The 16716-nt window shown below is 43.7% G+C and overlaps 1 protein-coding gene across 1 annotated transcript in view; it reads right to left on the reverse strand.

The window, feature by feature from the left end:
- Nucleotides 1–11588: 11588 nt before the first annotated feature.
- LOC125044901 (surfeit locus protein 6 homolog) overlaps nucleotides 11589–16716 on the reverse strand; it is a 21478-nt gene continuing 16350 nt past the window's right edge. Inside the window, exons 11-14 of the mRNA XM_047641863.1 lie at nucleotides 16689–16716; nucleotides 14247–14410; nucleotides 12869–12967; nucleotides 11589–12688 (exon numbers count right to left, since the gene is read on the reverse strand). The exon at nucleotides 16689–16716 is cut by the window's right edge and continues 149 nt beyond it. Of these exons, the coding sequence (XP_047497819.1) occupies nucleotides 12467–12688; nucleotides 12869–12967; nucleotides 14247–14410; nucleotides 16689–16716 (513 nt within the window). The 3' untranslated portion in view covers nucleotides 11589–12466. The remainder of the gene's footprint in view (nucleotides 12689–12868; nucleotides 12968–14246; nucleotides 14411–16688) is intronic.

Consider the following 16716-nt stretch of genomic DNA (forward strand, 5'->3'; position numbering starts at 1 on the left):
GGATTACTTTTATTTCTAGAACTAATCTGCATCTCCAAACCCAACACATCGATGTCTACTAACAAAATATAGCTGGAATTGTAGGCGTAATTTATGAACATATACAATATAGAAATACCATTATCATCATCATTACTGTAATTGTCAATGTTATTGTCATTGTCATTGTTATTGTTATTGTCATTGCAATTATAATTTGTTTTATAATTATCAATATTATTATCATAATAGTCATCACTATCACCATTATATGAATAGTGATTTAAACATACGATGTACCATAGTAATAATGTAGGAATTAAGTGAGTAAATTGATTGTTTTAGGACAATTAAGGATGTGTTGCTGCATCGGATGTAAACCATTCAGAACTCATATACCATTATATTCATATTATTCATCGCACATGTAATATGTGAGACGACAGGTTTGTTCGAGTGGTACAACATTTTGACTCGATGGGTTTTCGTACGCCCGGCAACGCTGACGAACCGCCCATGAAACTTTGTGGCACTGCAAATAAAGTCTATGGATGGGTTTCGTGGCAAGGCTGTCAGATTTCAGTAGCCTTAATTGCCGCCATTTTCACTACAATAGATTTAGAAAAGAAACTGTTTCTATCTAGAGTAGTGGTTCTTAACAGTCTCAGAGTCACGGACCCCCTTCGCCAGAAATATTCACATAAAACTTTGTATGCAATGTGTATAAATGTACTTTATTTATTGAGATTTCATTGTCTCATAAATATATGAGATACACAAAGTATTATTAAACTTTATGATATAAACAGTCTAAAAAGCACACTCCTTTGTATGCAAAAAGTATAGTGTGAATGTAAATACTATTATTCGATCCTCTTAATAGACCCCCTGAAACCCATACATGGACCCCAGGTTAAGAACGCATGGCTTAGAGGATGTTTCTCCGGGCTAGTGAATCTTTTGCCTTTTTTGTAAGAAAAAGGGAGAGTTAACTTCTGAATCTCGAAATGTAACGAAATTAGAAATCTAATAAAACATACAGCAACGTTTGCTTTAAATGGCCAAGCTTTTGTCACTAACAATTCAAATTAGTCTTGTGAAGAGATTGGAAACAGCCTATTTGCTTGTAGACATTATGTGCCGTTCACGTAAATTCCCTCCAACTGTTGTTCTTTTACACCCCGAAGTCCAAAATACATATTTCCATAAGTTACCACATATATCGAAACGATGTTCTAGATATCAAGGCTTATTTAGCACTGTAGGAAGGTATAGTTGCGACAAAAGTAAAGAGGGCAGGTGCTAAGTTAATCAGTTAAGGATTAAATGTGCTGTAGTCTAAAGTCGTACAGCACTTTAGATAGTATATACCGAAAAAAAGTAGAGGGTGAGTAAATGGGGTTAGGTAGGGTTCAAGGAAACAGAGGAGCAATAAAAAGAGGAAGGAATGAGCCAAGGAAGGAAGGAATGGGCAAAACTGGAAGGGATCGGAGATGAGGAAAGGGTAAATGGGTGACAAGAGAATCCACGCGTACAAAAACGGAGATAAGGTAAAGGTAGGAAGAAGGGATTGCGGGACAATTTATTTTGAGAGAGAAAATAGGTGGAAACGTACATAGCTCCGCAGATAGAGAAGGGCACGGCGTCGAGAGAGGAGCGAAAGGCACCAAGAGCTAACTGAGAATGTACTGATGAAATGCATCAAGGTGTCCATGAAGGGAGGCTGAGGCAGAAGAGTAGATATGGCAACCACAGTCAAGAGTGGAGAGGATAGGGTAAAATGAGGATGGAGGAGAGTTTTGCAACCTGAATCCCAGGATATATGGGAGAGAGCTTGCAAGTCAAGGGCAACGTCAAGGTAATGATCTCGCCACGAAGGTTTAGCGCAAAAAAAATGACAACAAGGGATTTGCCTGAGGTGAGGAATTGGAGTGGAGCATCGTTTATAGAGTGGAATTTGAGGACCTATACATGATCGAGAGAAAAAATGGAGAAGGATTTGGAGGTAGAAAAACGAAAATCATGGTCAGTGACTCATGAAGAGATTGATGATAGTGCTGACTGAACAAGTTGATCTAGAGCAGGTATGGAAAGGACAGAGGGAAAGATAGCCAAGTCATCCACATACAAGGAGGATCATCTACCTGTTGGTTTACTGGAAGAAGGAATAATGTGACGCTGCCTTGTGTGACGCCTTCGAATTGAGGAAAAGAGAATGAAGTTTTGAAAGAAAATTTGACACGGAAAGTACGATTGTAAAGGAAAGACAGGGAAAGAGGGCAAAACAAAAACTGGTATAATTACTATGTAGCTTATTACTTGGTCATCTAAACGGTGATCATTATATCATATTAGGTAAATGGGTAATGTATATTACAACTAGCAATGGTGGCTCACTAAAACTGTAGATTATTCAGACAAACGTTCATTCGATCAATTAAATAAACAGCCATTCCAACACACTGAAGACACCAAGCTCACTTCAGAAATTACTGACGCCCTGATGGACAAACTGAGATCCAGAGAGCAATTGTAAGCGTAAGGGAGATGATCTTGGGCGGCCAATGAAAGGGGTCTTAGCTTGATGGTTTATTTCTGAAGATAGATATGAGACTCCCCAAGAGACCCTCGTGTCCCCGGGTGGATGACGAGGTGGTGGAGCTGGACCCTGTGTGGCTTGGCCTGTCTGTCGTGTCTCTCCCTTCGTCTTACGCACGTGCCCTTTTATGCGGCGGTTCTCTTCGAGGGCGGATGTTTATTCCTGTGCGAAAAGAGAAAGCCAAGCAACACCTGCGTCCTGCACAAGGAGAAGGGCAGCAGCTTGGACGGAAATGTGAAGTCTTCCATCCGGTCATGCTACGTATTATTGACATCGCTCGGCCACGCGCAAGGCCCGTCCTCGAGCCGTCTGCAACGCTTTAAACACTGTAGTAGCGCATAGGGATATAGGTTCTGTTCGGCATCTGCAGATGGTTGATGATGATCCGATGGTCGCTAGGGTCGTCGCGTGCCAGGGTAGCGAGCGTGGCGGAGGTTCGCACTGTGATGCAACATTCAGTAGCGAAGAGGGTCAATCATCTTCAGAGGCTGAAATATAAGTGTACCAGGCCAGTAAAAGGGCTAAGGGGGAGGATGATACTACGTTTGTCAATCACCTTACTAAGTTGCAAGATGATATGAGAGCATAATAAGAACAATTTGTCACAAGAAGGGTAACGTGTCAAGTGGTTGTGAACTACTTGGAATTGTCAGGATTAGCGATGAAGTACCATCATACTAAGAGAGAAAAAAGTAATTGGACAAGAATTCCATATCTTTGGGCTAAATAGGCAAGTATATATGCTTTGAATACATAGGCAGCTGGGCCTGAACTTAATTATAAAAGTGCGCGTCTCGGGCGCTTCAGTCGTATGAGCGTTAGTAATTTCTCGGTGCGGCGGGCGCAGGATTTCATCGTTTACGGCCATGAGCCGGGCTTAAAGTTAACTTGCGGTGATAATAACTATGTAAGCCTATATGAAGTATGGTGTCTGTAGTGCATTACCAGCGATATGATTATTTGCAACAGAAGACACTACCATCAGTCAGATACAGGTTACATATTCACCAATTCCTTAAACTAAAGAAGCATAAATTCTAGCATAGATGAAGATAAGATATCGGACTTCGGGAGGACGTCATGAAAGCGATTTCATGTTCTTGTTCTTGTGACAAATTGTTCTTATTATGCTCTCATTGTTCTTATTATGCTCTCACGTTCTTGTGACAAATTGTTCTTATTATGCTCTCATTTTTTTCTTGCAACTTAGTAAGGTGATTGACAATCGTATTATTATCCTCCTCCTTAGCCCTTTTACTGGCCTGGTAGACTTATATTTCAGCCTCTGAAGATGACTGACCCTCTTCGCTACTGAATGTTGCATCACAGTGCGGTGCAAACCTCCGCCACGCTCGCTACCCTGGCACGCGACAACCCTAGCGACCATCGGATCACCATCAACCATCTGCAGATGCCGAACAGAACCTATATCCCTATGCACTACTACAGTGTTTCAAGCGTTGCAGACGGCTCGAGGACGAGCCTTGCGCGTGGCCAACAATACGTAGCAATACCGGATGGCGCACTTCACACTTCCGTCCAAGCTGCTGCCCTTCTCCTTGGGCAGGACGCAGGTGTTGCTTGGCTTTCTCTTTTCGCACAGGAATAAACATCCGCCCTCGAAGAGAACCGCCGCATAAAAGGGCACGTGCGTAAGACGAAGGGAGAGACACGGCAGACAGGCCAAGCCACACAGGGTCCAGCTCCACCACCACGTCCTCCAACCGGGGACACGGGGGTCTCATATCTATCTCCAGAAATAAACCATCAAGCTAAGACTCCTTTCATCGACCGCCCAAGACCATCTCTCTTACACTTACATCTGGTGGCTTGCGGTGGTCTCTTACGCTTACAGTATCCCTGGACCTGGAGAAGGCTTTTGAATTAGCAAGTCCACTTGCCATTCAGGAGACCCTGATCCGGAAGGATCTTGGTTTGGATAGGTGACTATTTCAGGAAAAGAACAGCCAGAGTCAGATTCCAAGGTCACCTATCACAGCACATGCAACTATAAAATGTAACGCCACAGGGTAGGGTTGTCAGTCCAGCCCTATTCAACACCTTAATGTCCTGTATCCTCAACATACACCTCCCAGTGGGGTGCACGATCATCTCCTATGCAGACGATCTTGCAATCACCTCCAAGCGTTATCTGGACTTTGTATCTGAGGAGTGTTGTAGGACAGGACTAAAGATCTCTGCAGCCAAATCAAAAGTCATTGCTCTGAGACACAAGTCTGAAAATCCAGGGAATGGACTTAGAATGGGTCCAGAACTTCCAATACCTTGGGGTAAGGATTAACCGGACCCTCTCCTTCCAAAAGCTAGGTCCAGAACCTGGTTGACCGAACCAAAACAAGACTGTCTGTCATGACAGCAATGACTGGGAGACACATAGGAGCCAGACACAACGTACTAAGAGCATTCTATGTACATGCCGTCCGGCTCATAGTGGACTATGCCTCTGTCGCTCTGGTTGCCACAAAAATAAAATAAATAAAGACAAATTGGGACCCTTCTGGGTGCCCCAAGGTGGACGAAGGTCCTCAACCTCCTCATGGAGGCAAACCTTCTCTTCTTGGCCTCACGAATTGATCTACTGGTAGCACAGTTCCTTTTAAAGGTCATCCAGGCTCCCAGGAACACAAGCCTAAGACAAAAAAAAAAATACTCAGACCCCTAGAACAAGACTACGAGCTCTTTGCAAACAACTCCTGGCTGTCTCACACAACCAGGGGGTTGATACGCTATCAGCTCAAAGAACAGCTTGGCAAGTAGGACTCCCTCCACCCTGACTTTATCGAAGCCCCGCCATGGGCACAAACCTTGATAAACTTCTGTCATGAGCCTGTCAATGAGAAAGAATCAATACCCCATGTTTAGTCTAAAGGCAGAAGCCGAAAGGGTCATTGCAGTCATCATTCCTCCGGGTAGTAGAACATACTTCACGGATGGATCAGTCGATCCCTGGAGTTACATTGCAGGCGCCGGCTTTGCAGCAAGGGATGCCACAAAATTAATGAGGGTAACAGACAACGTCTCCTCGCTACAGGCAGAGGCAGTTGCAATTATGGGAGCCCTAGCCCACGCGTCATACATACAGACTCCAGGGCAGCCACTGACTGTCTTCAACACAGCTCACCCAGAGACAACAACTACTTCCTGACCACTGTGCTTACCATAGCGCAGAGAATTCTTGCTCAGATAAAAATAATGATTAATTGGGTCCCCAGCCACATTGGCATCAGAGGGAACGAGCTTGCTGACAGACTAGCCGACATTGGCAGGGGTATGCCCCCAAATCCCATGATCATACAACTAAGCCGAAAAATCTTAAAGGAGAAGTGTACTGCGGCCGCTCGTACCTACCTCCTGTAGCTTCACAGAGAGAAAACGAGATCCTGGTACTGGTACTCAGACGCCACAGGCTATGAGCCAATGACACTCTCTGAAGTAATCAACAGAGGTATCGAAGTTGTTTTTCACAGAATCAGACTAGGTTACCACTGTGCATGGCAGATCATAGAGACAATAGTAGCGAGCCGAACGCCACCCTGGTACACTACTTACAGAATTGTGACCACACACAATTTCTGAGACAGGGACCGCCCACAACAGCCGCAGTGCTGTAAAGAGCTTATGCGGTATGCTTACATCATGGCGACAGGAGCGCCTGCTAGCAATCCCGCCACCACGGTAAGCACCGTGTGTCCTAGAACAAAATGAGACAGCCATAAAAAGCTGACACAGGCTGGGCCATATATGGAAGGCCTGGGCGAAGGTAAGTCTTCGCAAGTCTCTATTTTATTGCATGCTTGCCGAAAAATAGACTACTCTGCACCTCTGAGTTTGATTCTCCTACCCACTCAAGGCCTAGGCTCTTCATTACTCCTCCTCTCCAACAGCAGTAGAAAGACAAGAGCGGGAGGAAGATAGGGGGGTATGGCGAGTGATAGTACTGTTGGGAAGATAGGGATGAAGAGTAGCAATGAGGGGGGTGGGGCAAACAGTGAAGAAGACTGTGCAGTAGAGGATGGAGTGGAAGTTGTTGGGAGAGAGTAATGGCTTGGTGGATGGTTCGGAAGGGATAGAGTTGAAGGCAAACATCGAGGAGGGGGTATTAGTGTCAGTAGCAGCCGTGGTCAAAAGAGAGGCAGGGGTCGGGAAACCAATGAAATCAAATTTAGATAGGCTAGTTGATAAAGGGACAAGCCTTAATGCCCTTAGTATGGGTAAAACATCATTCTTGGCCATGGCGAGCCTGAAATCAAATGGGAGAGGAAACGGTCTACCACTCATGGTCCCTTGAGGGGTAAGAGCTAGACAATTAACCAAGGAAATACCGTACCCATGGCTTCCGTTCATGACTGAGACAAAGCCAGTATTTCATTCTTTCAGCACGGCTCTCACACCTTAGGAAATGGACAGACGGGGATGATGAAGGAAAGGAAATGGCTAATGGTTAATGGTTAAAAGCAAAATAAATGTGCTAGACATCTAAGGTCATGTAGCACTATAGTTGATGTTAGTGAAGGGTGGTTGGGTTAGTGATTAGTTGTTAAAGCTGGGTTAAGGAATTGGTGAGTGAATGGGTTAGGGTCGGGTGAGGTAATGTAAAGGGGTTAGATTAAGTAAAGGATATATATGCGTTTGAGGAAGGAAAACAGGTTGTCAAAGCAGAAAGTGTGCGATTCTGTAAGGATGTCTGATAGGTTGGGATGTCTATGTAGGGAGGATAGGTGAGGGAAAGTAGAGGTACGGGCTGCTTCAAAACGTGGGCATGACAATAGAATGTGTGGGACTGAAAGAGGAACATTACATAAGGAACATAGGGGTGGATCGGATTGTGACATCAGATAGTGTGTTAGACGGGTGTGGCCAATGCGTAAGCGGGCGAGAGCCGTCTCCCAACGTCTGTTCGATGGAATGGAGCTGCCCAGGAGGAGATTGATAGTTTTACAGTATGTAATTTATTAGTGTGGAGACTTGACCAAAAGGATTGCCATCGATTATACAAGAAGGTCTTAAAGTATGGGTAATAATCCGTGGCTGGGATATGTGAGAAACGTGGTTGGTTTGATGTGGACATAGCAGCGTAGCGTGCTAGAGTATCTACCTGTTCATTGCCGGGGATTCCAACATGGCTGGGCACCCAGCAAAATTTGATTGTTTTATGACGTGTGGACAGGTAGAACAACCAGTTCTGGATCTTACAAACAAGGGGGTTGGTCGTGTGTACTGACTTTATGAGAGTTAATGAGTTACGGGTCAGTAAAAATTGTAAAAGAGGAAGAGGGGAGTGAGTATATGTGTTTTTCAGGAGGGAGGGAGTATTTGAAAGTACGAGTTGGGAAGATTACTGCAAAACCAGCACCGGAGGTGGTTTTGGAGCCGTCAGTGTAGACGTGAATATTGGAGGAATGAGTGGAGGCATGGTGAAGGAAATGGGTGAGGACAGTAGGAGGAATATTTGATTTTGGTGGGTCAGGGAAGACCGAGGAGCAACTATGGGGGCAAGGTATAAGCCATGGAGGGACTGAATGGACAGAGATGGGGAAAAGGAGAATGGGAGAGGAGGGTATCCATGCGAGTGGAGAAAGGAGTAGGTAAACGTGGAGAAGAAGCAAAGGTAGGAAGTAGGGATCGTGGGATAGTTAGTTTAGTGAGGGTTATTGGTTAATGGTTAAAAGCAAAATAAATGTGCTAGACATCTAAGGTCATGTAGCACTATAGTAAATGGTAGTGAAGGGTGGTTGAGTTAGTCATTAGTTGTCAAAGTTGGGCAAAGGAATTGACGAGTAAATGGGTTAAGGTTGGGTAAGGTAATGTATAGGGGTTAGATCAAGTGAAGGATGTATATGCATTTGAGGAATGAAAACAGGTTGTCAAAGCAGAAAGTGTGAGAAGTTGTGGGAGGGATCACGAAAATCGGTCCCATTTGCCTGGGCTAAATAGATTATTTAAGAATTTTGTAGAGATGGGGGTAGTAGAAGGACGGGGGCATGTGGAAGAGGGAGTAGTGTTGAGGGAGGTAGTGTTGAGGGAGGTAGTGTTGAGGGAGGTAGTGTTATGGGGAGGTGAACAATAAGGTTGTAAGGTAGTAATAAGGGAGGATGGGGTAGTTGATGAAGAAGGTTGTGGGGGTATAGTTGTTGAAGTTGAGCATGTTGGGAGTAGAAATGTCTCCTGGGGTGTTGATTAGGGTGGATACTGTACTAGTCGGCATTGAGGAGGGGGTATTAATTGTAGTGTTCAGAGCCGTGGTCAAAGGAGAGCCTGGGGTCAGGGAATCGGGCGAGTTTGAATTGGTGGAGCTATTTGATGAAGAGGCAAGTCATTGCCTCTAATAATGGTATGGTTAATGGTTATTCATTGTTGGCCATGATAAGCCTGGAGTATGTTGGGGAGAGAAACGGTCCACCCCTCAGGGTCGCTTGAGGGGTAAGGGCTAGACAACTAAAGCAGGGGAATACCGTGCCCATGGCTCCCTCAGGCCGTTCAGGACTGGCACAAAGTCAGCCTTTCATCCTTTCAGCACGGCTCTCACACCTTAGGAAGTGGATAGTAGAAGGGGTTGGTGAAGGGACAAAAAGGAAAAAGTAGGAGGGGGGAAAAGAAGACCATGCAAAATTTGTTGAGTCGAGGGCTGAGTCCCAAGGTTGGGGAGTTCCCCAGCATTGGGTCCCAGTCTCCGCCTCCTAAGCCCCCCTACGACAACAACGGGCAAGGGATTGGGGGGGAGGATAGGGTAAAGATAATGGCTGGATGGGGGGGATGTTTGCCTGATAGTTTATGGATCCGGCGCCAAACATTTGAGATAGATGTAAAGGATGTAATTGAGGAAACACTTTCGCCAGCTATTTGTTTTACTATTCCGGACGAAGAGAGGCAGATGCTCTTATAAAGGAGATATGAGCTGATAGTTGATTTGGGGTAGCTCGTTTGTAGCGGTAACTGTTCCAGGCTGCACGTTTTACACAGAGTGCTTTAGTGCAAGTTGCCCATGGTAAGCATGGAATATGTGGGGAAGATAAAAAGGCCAACCTTCAGAAAAGACCATACAAAATTGGTTGTGCTGAGAGCTGAGGCCCAAAGTAGGGGAGATCCCTGACACGGGCTCAGTCAATGACTCCTATGCCCAACTCAACGCCAACAATGGACATGGAATTGAGGATGTATATGAAAATGGTTAATAGTTAATGGTTAAATGAAAAAATAAATGTGCAAGACATCTAAGGTCATGTAGCACTATAGGAAGATAAAGTAAAGGGTAGTGAAGGGGGTTCAGTTAGATGTTAGCTTCTATATGTCCACAATCTATAGTAGTATTGGAAAGGTTGTGAATGGGTTAAGGTAGGATTAAGTAAGGGGGATTAGGGCAAGTGAATGATATGTATGCATCTGAGGAATGAGAACAAGTTGTCGAAGCAGAAAGTGTTGGAACATTTTCTACAATGTCATCTAAGGTCATTAGTGGCATAAATAATCTAGAGAGATAGGTCACACAGCAGTATGACCAAAAAAGGGTAAAAATGAGTTAACGATTAGGATAAGTGGACAGAAGAAGGGGATGAAGAGAAGGAAAAGGAAAGGGGGAGAAGAAAAGACCCTGGTGAGAGCTGAGTTCCAAGGCAGGGGTGATCCCCTACATTGGGCCTAAGTCCCCGCTTCCGGAGCCCACCCATGACAACGTGCAAGGGATTGGGAGAGATGTATATGAAAAAGAAACACCCATACACCTGTTTGTCAATGATGAAACAACCATCTCAAAAAATAGTAAAATACTGTCTTCTCACACATAGGATATAAGCCTTTGTTTATATCCGTTTCAGGATATAAACCATTTCTAGTGACATGTTCTCGTGATCTCTTTCGTCTCACATACCAGAAAAGCCATGTGTTCCTTATCTCACAGTAATTCCACTGTCCTCAGCCAACTCCCAACAGGTCTACACCCATTATGATTACAAAGTGACCTTAGAACACGCTAATTCAACCCTTATTGCTTGTGAACAATTTCCATGCTATTATTCTGTTGTCTGTGTAAAACTATGTCTTGTTTATACGTTCGTTAGAAAATGCTCATTCTGAATCACAAAGTATATTACCGCTATCATTGTTGATATTCAAATGTCTGTGTTTTGTGAATACTCAGCAATTTTTGTCTCCTTATCATGAAGCTTTTTAGTCTTGTAAACACCATAACTCTTCTTACATACAACTGTATATAAGGTACCCTTGTTCTTTCACCACGAAACCACCATGTTACCATATGTATCAGACTTTATGGTCATTCAAATTCTTTCATGTTTTCCATAATGAAATATTCCAAAACGAAGTTTGTTGATAGAAATTTCTGAGCAGTCCACACAGGCCGCTCGCCACAGCGGGCCAGGCAGGTCGCCCAGCTCTTCCCTGGGTGCCCCTGCCTTGCCTGTCCTCTGTATCCCACCCATAACACTCCCGTAGAAATAAAGCTTTGAAGCAGCAACAACTTTCACTTCACTTCATGAGTCCCATATCAGAGAGAGAGGATAAGTCCACTGTGTGGTGCATTTATATTGCTGGGTATTCAAAGCGACACTTCCAAATATGAACAATGCCTTGAAATTGCAAAATCAATGCATGAATGTGCAGTCACATATCCCACTTCACTTACTACAGATCATAAAATGCCAGCATATCTAAAAAATAAGGTTCAACAGAGTGCCACAGATACCAACCCAACAGAAATATCACACCTGCATGATATGTTTGAATTTCAGCAGCACCAGCACAAGTATGCCAATAGTTTTTTTTTTGGGGGGGGAGACTACATATATGTACTCATCCTGGGAACTGAGGGAGTACTGAAAGCCCACCCAGTGACACCTCAAAAATAGTTCCCTTTTTTGCTGGACTTGATTATTACTGTATTCTTTAACCAGTTCACTGGCTTTCCACACAGCAAAATGAAAACATGTAATGAAATAGTTTGTAACTTCAAGGAGAGGTTAGTGAGAGACCAATATAGTATATATATATATATATACCTAGCAGTTATGCCACTACATTCACCAAGATCATTGCACACTCTTGTTGGCAACCAAATAGTTGTAATGTATAATGGTAAAATACTCCACCACACTAAATATTGTATTCTTTTATCCAACATTCTTGACACTATTTGATTATGTATGTAGCCTAACTTAAGCTTGTGTATATTTCATAAGAAAAAAAAAAATATTCAAATTAATAGTAGTAGTAACAATAATAATAATAATAATAAAAAAATTAACAATAATAACAATAATAATAATGATAATGATAATAACGAAAATAATAATAATTATAACTAAGATTAACGACAGTAACATAGTAATAACATTTTACTTATTTCTAAATACATGTAATTCAATAAGTAATATCAACACTATCTGCATTATCGTCAGGAAAGGTCTAGGGTATATGAAACATCTTTTGCATGTTTAACCACAATCCGAAATCACCAATAGAAACGTACCAATCTTTTATTCTAAAATAAAAGCAATTTCATATAACAAAAAATGGTTAAGAACATTCAGGTAAAATAAAAAACAAAGGAACAAAAAAAAAAAAAAAAAAAAAAATTCCAGATGATTAGTTTATATAAGTAGGCAACATGTCCTTTTGAAATAAAAAGAAAATCGTACGGGGAACTTAAGAAGTCACAAGCCTTGGAGAAGTCCTGCAAAATGTTTCATTCACAAGCTTCACAGACTCACTCGCTCTCACTCACTCTCTCGCTCCATATACACACACCAATCTTGGTGAAGGTGAACGAAACATGCAAGGCAAATTAACTTAGCCACATTCCCTTAAACTTTTTTTTTTTCATATTTTTTTTCCCTTTTCTTTTTTTTTTCTCTATTAAAAGCCTGGTACTATGTGACCTTTAGTTTTCATTTTTTCCATCTTCTTATTAAGTCTTCTCTCTTTCTGTGCTTTTATATTTCTCTTTCTTCTTGCTTGTTTCTCCTCTTGTCTCTTCTGTACCATCTCCTTGCGATAATCCCACTTCTTTGAACTCGTCTTCTTTCGCTTTTCTTTTAGCTTGATTGATTTCCTTAATAAATCTACATCATCTCGAACCTGTTTCAAACAATGCCACAATTTAAAATGAAAAACAGCTCTCTTTAAAATACATTATCAATCATTATGCAACAAACTTTTCTTCTTTATATATTCAGAAAACATTAACCAATTGAATTTCACAAAATAACTCAATAAAGAAGCTGAGGTCTTGCTTCTCTGTAATTCATGGCATCTTACTTTTTTCCCTTCTGCCTTCTGCATTGCCGAACTCCAAGCTGCTTCCTCCATTCTTTTCGCTGCCACGTCACCAGCACCTTTCTGCTCCAACTCTTTCCTCTGTTGGAAACAAGAAAATGGGAAATTTTTAAAATTACTACAACAGTTGCACTTGTTCAGAAATCTTGTTATCTATATCTTGACAACCCTACGATCCAGCAAATCACAAAAAAAATTGGCTTGAGGGTATAATCTGGCTATGGGTCAGGGTGATGAAAACTTACTGTTGTGTACAAAGCTCTTTGAGGGTGATTATACTCATTTGGCAATTAGTAAGGGGCTTTTGTATCATAGCATCCTCCAGGGAGGATGCTATTTCCATGCTCAGGTTGGCTGCTGTGACCAAGCATTGCATTACAAAAAATGTAATATTGCGAAAAAGTTACTTATTGCAACTATTCTTGCACCGAGTTATGGACTATCTAGAGAGAAGGTGTGGAGTATGTACAAGGAACTCAGTCTATTACCATCTGGATAAAGAAAATCAAATTACAAATATGGACATTGGAAAGTGGCAAAAAAACTAAAAACACTTAGAGAGAAAAAAGGAAAATAATATTGCAAAGGGGAGGAGGTATAGAGTCTTGCCATCGCACAGGAGTGCTTGTGTGCCAACCAATTATGCCTAATGCCCGTATTTTGAGCCATGTGATGAAAGTGAAGCATCCAGATCCAAGGGTTAAATCTCAAGTAAAACCTTTAGATAATAAAAAGATTCAGGCTTGTGACTATCTTTAAAATATCCACTTATAAGTAACATAGGTTACCTTCTGATAAAACATGAAAATAAATAAATAAATAAATAAATAATTCAGTAATATTAACCCAATGCCGCTGGGCATTACATATACGTACATGCCATGTCCACTGTGAATTTTACTTTAATAAATGCTTTTACACATAGAAGGGTACACTTGTACTAAGGTGAAACCAGGTAAGGTAACAAGGCCTACTAATTGACTTCTCTGTGGCTAAACACTTACAAAGCCATTTATGTGCAGAGACATTTCACAAAAGTTTTAAAATGAGCACAACATTTTCCCGGTGATATTGGGATAATAACGACAATGACAAAAATAATGATATTACTATTACTACTAGTACTACTATTACTACTACTGATAATAATAATAATAATAATGATAATAATAATAATAATAATAATTAATTACAATAATAATAATAATAATAATAATAATAATTATTAATTACAACAATAATAATAATAATAATAATAATAATAATAATAATAATAACAATAATAAGAACAACAGCAACAACAACAATAATAATAACTAATAAATACATCCATGAATACATCTAAAAGAACAGTCCAAACCTTTTCCTTCTCCTTCAGAGTCTTGGAAAGCATCACTTTCAGGTCCTCTGGCCTTAACTTCGTCTCCACCCCGTGCAGTATGGGGGTGTGCTCCGAGAAGTCAAATTTGCTGTAAACGAGCTTCCCGTGGATATTGTAATAAGCTTTTCTTGCTTTCAGTTCAGCTTTTGGGAGAGAAAGAGGACGACATTAGAGGTGACATCAGTGAAATATGCTGTTAAATTGACTCATTTGTTAAGACTAAATACTTTTGTGGTATACTATACGATTCAAAATATCTTATCTGTACTTAGGAAAAGGGAGGAGGAGGAGGAGGAGGAGGAGGAGGAGGAGGAGGAGGAGGAGGAGGAGGAGGAGGAGGAGGAGGGGGAGAAGGAGAAGGAGGAAGAGGTGGAGGGGGAGAGGAGGAGGGGAGAAGGAGAAGGAGGAAGAGGTGGAGGGGGAGAGGAGGAGGGGTGAAGGAGGGGGGGAGGTGGAGAAGGAGGAGGTGGAAGAGAAAGAAGAATAGGAGGAAGAGGAAGAAGAATAGGAGGAAGAGAAGAAAAAGAGAAAGAGGAAGAAGGAGGAGGAAGAGGAGGAGGAGGAAGAGGAGGAGGAGGAGGAGGAGGAGGAGGAAGAGGAAGAAGAGGAGGAGGAGGAGGAGGAGGAGGAGGAGGAGGAGGAGGAGGAGGAGGAAGAAGAGGAGGAGGAGGAGGAGGAGGAGGAGGAAGAAGAGGAGGAGGAGGAAGAGGAGGAGGAGGAGGAGGAAGAGGAGGAGGAGGAGGAAGAGGAGGAGGAGGAGGAGGAGGAGGAAGAGGAGGAGGAGGAAGAGGAGGAGGAGGAGGAAGAGGAGGAAGAGGAGGAGGAGGAGGAAGAGGAGGAAGGAGGAGGAGGAGGAGGAAGAGGAGGAGGAGGAGGAGGAGGAGGAGGAGGAGGAGGAGGAAGAGGAGGAAGAGGAGGAAGAGGAGGAAGAGGAGGAAGAGGAGGAGGAGGAGGAGGAAGAGGAGGAAGGAGGAGGAGGAGGAGAAGGAAGAGGAGGAGGAGGAAAAGGAGGAAGAGGAGGAGGAGGAAGAAGATGAAGAGGAGGAAGAAGATGAAGATGACGAGGAGGAGGAGGAGGAGGAGGAGGAGGAAGAAGAGGAGGAGGAGGAAGAAGAAGAGGAGGAGGAGGAAGAAGAGGAGGAGGAGGAGGAAGAAGAGGAGGAGGAGGAGGAGGAGGAAGAAGAGGAGGAGGAGGAGGAAGAAGAGGAGGAGGAGGAGGAGGAAGAAGAGGAGGAGGAAGAGGAGGTAGAAGAGGAGGAGGAGGAGGTAGAAGAGGAGGAGGAGGAGGTAGAAGAGGAGGAGGAGGAGGTAGAAGAGGAGGAGGAGGAGGAGGTAGAAGAGGAGGAGGAGGAGGAGGTAGAAGAGGAGGAGGAGGAGGAGGTAGAAGAGGAGGAGGAGGAGGAGGTAGAAGAGGAGGAGGAGGAGGAGGTAGAAGAGGAGGAGGAGGAGGAGGAGGTAGAAGAGGAGGAGGAGGAGGAGGAGGTAGAAGAGGAGGAGGAGGAGGAGGTAGAAGAGGAGGAGGTAGAAGAGGAGGAGGAGGAGGAGGTAGAAGAGGAGGAGGAGGAGGAGGTAGAAGAGGAGGAGGAGGAGGTAGAAGAGGAGGAGGAGGAGGAGGTAGAAGAGGAGGAGGAGGAGGAGGTAGAAGAGGAGGAGGAGGAGGAGGAGGTAGAAGAGGAGGAGGAGGAGGAGGTAGAAGAGGAGGAGGAGGAGGAGGTAGAAGAGGAGGAGGAGGAGGAGGTAGAAGAGGAGGAGGAGGAGGAGGTAGAAGAGGAGGAGGAGGAGGAGGTAGAAGAGGAGGAGGAGGAGGAGGTAGAAGAGGAGGAGGAGGAGGAGGTAGAAGAGGAGGAGGAGGAGGAGGAGGTAGAAGAGGAGGAGGAGGAGGTAGAAGAGGAGGAGGAGGAGGAGGTAGAAGAGGAGGAGGAGGAGGAGGTAGAAGAGGAGGAGGAGGAGGAGGTAGAAGAGGAGGAGGTAGAAGAGGAGGAGGAGGAGGAGGTAGAAGAGGAGGAGGAGGAGGTAGAAGAGGAGGAGGAGGAGGAGGTAGAAGAGGAGGAGGAGGAGGAGGTAGAAGAGGAGGAGGAGGAGGAGGAAGAAGAGGAGGAGGAGGAGGAGGTAGAAGAGGAGGAGGAGGAGGAGGTAGAAGAGGAGGAGGAGGAGGAGGTAGAAGAGGAGGAGGAGGAGGAGGTAGAAGAGGAGGAGGAGGAGGAGGTAGAAGAGGAGGAGGAGGAGGAGGTAGAAGAGGAGGAGGAGGAGGAGGTAGAAGAGGAGGAGGAGGAGGAGGAGGAGGAGGAGGAGGAGGAGGAGGAGGAGGAGGAGGAGGAGGAGGAGGAGGAGGAGGAGGAGTTTAAAAAGGAGGAATACGACAAGAAAACTTGGAAGTGAAGGAATAAGAAAAGCAGAAAAAATGAATTGTTAGCCCCTTACCTTTGCGTTCTTCTTTAGCCTTCTTCTT

The sequence above is a fragment of the Penaeus chinensis genome, chromosome 36 (assembly GCF_019202785.1).
Source record: "Penaeus chinensis breed Huanghai No. 1 chromosome 36, ASM1920278v2, whole genome shotgun sequence".
Lineage (NCBI taxonomy): Eukaryota > Metazoa > Arthropoda > Malacostraca > Decapoda > Penaeidae > Penaeus > Penaeus chinensis.